The following is a 4,960-nucleotide window of genomic DNA, read 5'->3' as shown; positions in this document are numbered from 1 at the left end:
GATGGCAACATGGTGAGTCTTTTAAAGGGGTATCCACGCGTAACTGCAGCCGAGGGTTGCCTCCGTGGATCCACCCCGTTAACTTTCTTGGAGGGGATGCGCTGTGGCATGAATTGGACGCGGCGGTGACTGTCAGGCAGCCTGCAGGCACCTGTGCACAAACCAGGCTGCCTCAAAGTCAGATTCGGGCCAGGAAATCCTCTCCTGGGGTGCTGGCGAGGGCTCCAAACCGAGGGCTGCAAGTATTGGTCCAACCGAAATGATATTCCCTATAAAAATGTAGTAGGCTTATTTAATTCTGCATTATCATACATGGCCCTCAGAGCATGAGCCAGAAATTTCTGGACATCTTTCATTGCAACTGCAGGGGCCCAGAGTCCCGGAGGATCCCCAAACCCGCAGCTATACTGTATGTCAATTGAGGCATATGCGCCATGAAAAATCAATTTCAACTAAGGAGCGTCCTGAATTTGTGGTTCTGCGCTGTTATCTAATTGTACGCCTCTGCTTTTTGTCCCCCAGCTCTTAGAGGGTTTCTGCTTCTGCTGCAAAAGACTTTACTTAAGTTAAAACTGTGCTCATGAGGCATATTCTTAAATAAAATTGTGTGCAATCAAATAGCCTGATTTGAAGCAGAGCAGTTCTGCTTAGTCTATGGGGATAAAATGAAGTGCACAATGGGGGACGGGGGCACTGTGACGTCTTCATTGACCCTCATGGAAAATTAACTTTTCCCTCGACAGCGCTGTGTGAGTGGTCAGAGCACAGGCTCGGCTATAAAACCCCACTGCTGCAGCTAGAGATTCAGCAGCCTGCTCCAGGACACTTTAACGCAGATGTTTGCTGCTGTTGGAGCTTGAAACCAGCTTGTCCACTTGAAAGGTGGTGTCATTATAACCACACAGCTGCCCTAGAGGTCTGAGAACACCAGATGTGATGCTTTCCCTCTCGCACTCCTTCTTGCTGAATTTCCAAATCAGCCATGTATTTCAGTTTTTGACTCTCTCTATTTCGCCCTGTTAATTGACTCCACACACAAGTGATTTTTGAACAGCTGACACAAGACTTGTCGAACACATTTTATTTCAACAAACTGGTAATTAAATGAAATTGAATCTTCCAGTAAGAGATGTAAGTTCTATAAGAGAATGGCGCTGCTCCTGCATATTAACATTTAGATGATGTTTTATGCAGCATTGTAGCCGAGCTGCCACGGCTCAGTGCCAAGTTGAGTCCCAGTGTCTCAGGTTTTGGTCCTAATTATGAAGATCATGTGCAAATAAGGTATTTTTGTCCAAGTCTCCCCTCTGAATAATCCATGCAGTTAAGTAAAATAAAATTAGGGTACAGGCCTCGTTCACAGCTGACATTTTGACCTGCCACAGTAGGAAATGCACAGGGTGCAGGAAATATGTGAGGCCACCAAACTATAATAGGAATAATTCCATTAAGAATTATATAAATATAAACCCCCTAAGGTGCCACAAAACTGAAAGGGTGGTGGGAGTGATGTCAATTAAGCACAGGCTGTACATGCCCACACTGTCCTGAGAGGAGGTCCAATCAGGCAAGAAGTGGCAGCACCTATGTGGGTGAACCAGAGCTGTGTATGGCCTTTGAGTCATTTTTATGAGCCAGTTATAAGTCGGTTGAACGGTTGACTTTGGCCCACTGACATCGCTCAACAACTATGGGATAAACTTTTTAAACTTCATTAAATTCTGCACACACATTCATGGATGAACCCTATTGATTTTGGTGATCCCCTGACATGAGGTTGACATTTGTGGTTTTGAGTCTCAACAACTATTGGATAGATTGGTACACATACTCATGTCCCCCCAGGATGATTTGCAACAGCCTTGATTAATTCATCTGACTGCAAAATCAGATCAAAATGCTCATTTGTTTCATACTTTAAGACCAAATACCTACAACGCCTCCCCTGAACTTTGTGTTAAGCACAAATTAGCAAATGTTAGCATGCTAATATGCTAAACTAAGATGGTGAATATAATATAAACTTGCTAAACACTTGCACGTTAGCATTGTCATTGTGCGCATGCTGACATTTAGCTCAATGCGTTGTTGTGCAGCTTCATAGGGCTGTTAGCTGTTGGCTACAGACTTATTTGTGGCCTAATTCCTAAAATAACATTTGTGATTCCAACCCAATGTAAAAATCTGTGGTGTTTCACTGTAATAAGGGGGCTCATAATTGGGGGGTTTCCACAAAAGCCAGTCCAGTGAGTGTGCACACAAAATAAGGAAGACAACAGATTGTGATTTGTGGAAAACCCCAGCCGTAGCTCACTGCATTCGAGTGACACAGCAATGATTCTTGCATTGGGCTGGAGTTACAGTAAAAAGGACTGGCATTTAAAAATCAAAAGCCTGAAAGCAGCCAATTAACTATGTTAATATTGATAGGATGAAATAATGAAATCACTTGCAAATGCCAGTTGATCAGGTCTCTGATTGATTATCATTAGATGGTGAAAAAGGACAACGACTTTCGAAGCTCCCAGGGTCATTATGCAACACTTAGTTTACTCATTTACTGCCAGTATAGGGCTTATCTTTAATTACACACACACACACACACACACACACACACACACACACAGAGTGAGATTCACAATTAAGCTGAATCAGGATGCAGGGCTTGGTTGAAGGGAAGCTAACTAGACAGCACACTACAAGAGGAAAAGACAAGCTGGAACATGAACTGGTCCTGTGTGAACAACAGGGTCCAGAAAAACCATTATGTCTTCGTTTGTCCACCACACACACACACACACACGCACACAAGTGTGCACATTTATAAGGATGGCAGTTGTCAGTACTTCTCTCGTCCTCTTTTGCGTACTGATTGGCTTACTCTGAAACAGGAAGTTTCCACCGGTGCATTATGTGTTGACACTCGACTGACGCTGTGAGCTCTATAAAAGTTTTTGGCCTCGGCCGCAAACATTTCCTCTCTGAACAATTCAAATTATAAAAATAAATACTGGCAAACGCACATATATCAGGTTCTGTTTACATAAGGACAAGCTGCTGACCTTTCCAAGGTCAAACCATTTACACCACTGCTTTTGTTCTAATCAGCACTGTCTGTCTCAGTATCTTAATTATCTTTCAATTTTGTGAAGAAATAGAGACCTTGACAGATCCCCTCAACATTTTTCCACCTCTAAACACGAGGCCTACTACAATTAACTGCTTGCAAATGGGATGATGTTAAAATAGTTGTGTCAAAGGATTTAAATTAGCTCTTGCAGGAATTGCACTTGGTAATGGCAGCCGGTGGAAAAACATGTCATCACTTTAAATCAGACTGTGCTGGTCTCAAGATGAAGCTTTGAAAAGCTCAGAGGTAATGATTCCCAGCCTTGTTTCCAGCATCCTCTTGTTTTCCTTCCTCTATAATGAGCAATGCCAATCACCGATCTAGGTTCTACTGTTGAGAACTTGATAACGAGGTTTTCTGGTCAGTGATGCGGCAAAGCGGAGGAGACGAATCACACTACAACTTCATTCAATGCTGGGAGGTCATAGCACGATCTGCTTCTGTGGCGAGAACATAAAAGTGACAGATTTTTGTGTGATCTGGCTTACTTTCAATAATGGTTGGTTTCTCTCACCCGCTCCTGAGCTTAAGAATCTTGATTTCTTGCATAGGACTTGTGGGTAATGTAGCTCTTATCCTCTTCATTGTTCAGACAAAGTCATCTCAAATGAAATCCTTTGAGTTGTTTCTTTTGGGACTGGCCGCGGCCAACTTGGAGGAAATTCTCATCGTGAACATCTACGACATTATCATCCTCCAGACTTCCTCCACCACTGCAGGCACTTGGTGGTGTCGCTCACTCAAGTTTCTGACTGTGTTTGGAGAAAGTGCCAGCATCCTCTTCACTGTCCTCATCAGCATTTTCCGCTACCAGAAGCTGAGAGACGCGGACAAGAGGGTCAACCTCCCAATCTACCTGGACAGCATCCGGTCAGCCTGGATGGTGAGTGGGGCTTGTGTGATGCTCTCTATGCTGCTGAGCTCCCCCATTTTTGCCATAAGCTTTCAGGGCCCTGCGGGAAATATCACAAGAAACAGCACTGGCTGCCCTCCAGACTTCTTTCAGTGTAGTAAAAACAACTGTCCAATACTCAACGGCATTTATAAGTACCTGTTCATTGTGTTGTGCAACCTGCTGCCTCTCATCATCGTCACAGGCACCAGCTGCCTCATCATCACGGTGCTGCTGAACCAGAAGAAGACGGTGACACCAGTGGTGAGCGTGAGCGGGTCAAGCCAGTTTGGCAGGAAGAGCAAAGGTCTGAGGCTCCAGCGAAGCACGGTAGCTGTACTAGCAGCTATGGGATTGTTCCAGGTAGACTGGACTCTCTACCTGATCCTCCAGATGACTGTTAGCGCCACCGACTTTCCTTCTTGGCCTGAAATCGAGTTCTTTATCTCAACTTCCTATACATCCATCAGTCCGTATGTGTACGGGATTGGGAATAACCTGTTCTCTCTCAAGAACTTGATGAAGAAGTAATTTGAGGCTTTTCTTCGGGCCAAACTTGTGAAACTGTGACGAACTCTTGTTTTTAGTGACATAAGTAAGCTGAAATGAATCACGTATTTTATTTTTTTGGCAATAAAAAATATTTTTTGTAATTGCATGTTATAAACTGATGACTAACTGAGTCAGTTCAGGCTTACATTTGTAGAAACTTCCCCTTGCTTACATCAGTAAAGAGCATTCGGTTGCAATTTTAGATCTTTATTTGAATCTAATATGAATATGTAAATAAAAGTTCCTTTAAAAGGAATTTTGCTTTTAATCAGAATTCGTTTTTCGGCCCCAAAGTTTTATACAATGTCATTTTTGAATGGCAAAAGCACTGAAGGACTGTCATTCTTCAACATGTTTTGTTCCTGGAGATGCTCTCTTGCAGCCTG

General features: G+C 43.4%; 1 protein-coding gene across 1 annotated transcript; it reads left to right on the top strand.

Moving 5' to 3' along the window:
* Window positions 1-3,626: 3,626 nt before the first annotated feature.
* On the top strand, window positions 3,627-4,553 carry ora6 (olfactory receptor class A related 6). Its single transcript, XM_070988065.1, has one exon. It carries the CDS (start codon window positions 3,627-3,629, stop codon window positions 4,551-4,553), a length of 927 nt encoding a protein of 308 aa, XP_070844166.1.
* The last annotated feature ends 407 nt before the right edge of the window (window positions 4,554-4,960 follow it).

The sequence above is a fragment of the Chaetodon trifascialis genome, chromosome 19, assembly GCF_039877785.1.
Source record: "Chaetodon trifascialis isolate fChaTrf1 chromosome 19, fChaTrf1.hap1, whole genome shotgun sequence".
NCBI lineage: Eukaryota > Metazoa > Chordata > Actinopteri > Chaetodontiformes > Chaetodontidae > Chaetodon > Chaetodon trifascialis.
Note: the sequence above shows the minus strand (reverse complement) of the source record. Positions and strands in the feature narration are given on the sequence as shown.

Bases quoted from the DNA above. Each gene is read 5' to 3' on its own strand.
- ora6 (XM_070988065.1), top strand. From the start codon at position 3,627: ATGGTTGGTTTCTCTCACCCGCTCCTGAGCTTAAGAATCTTGATTTCT.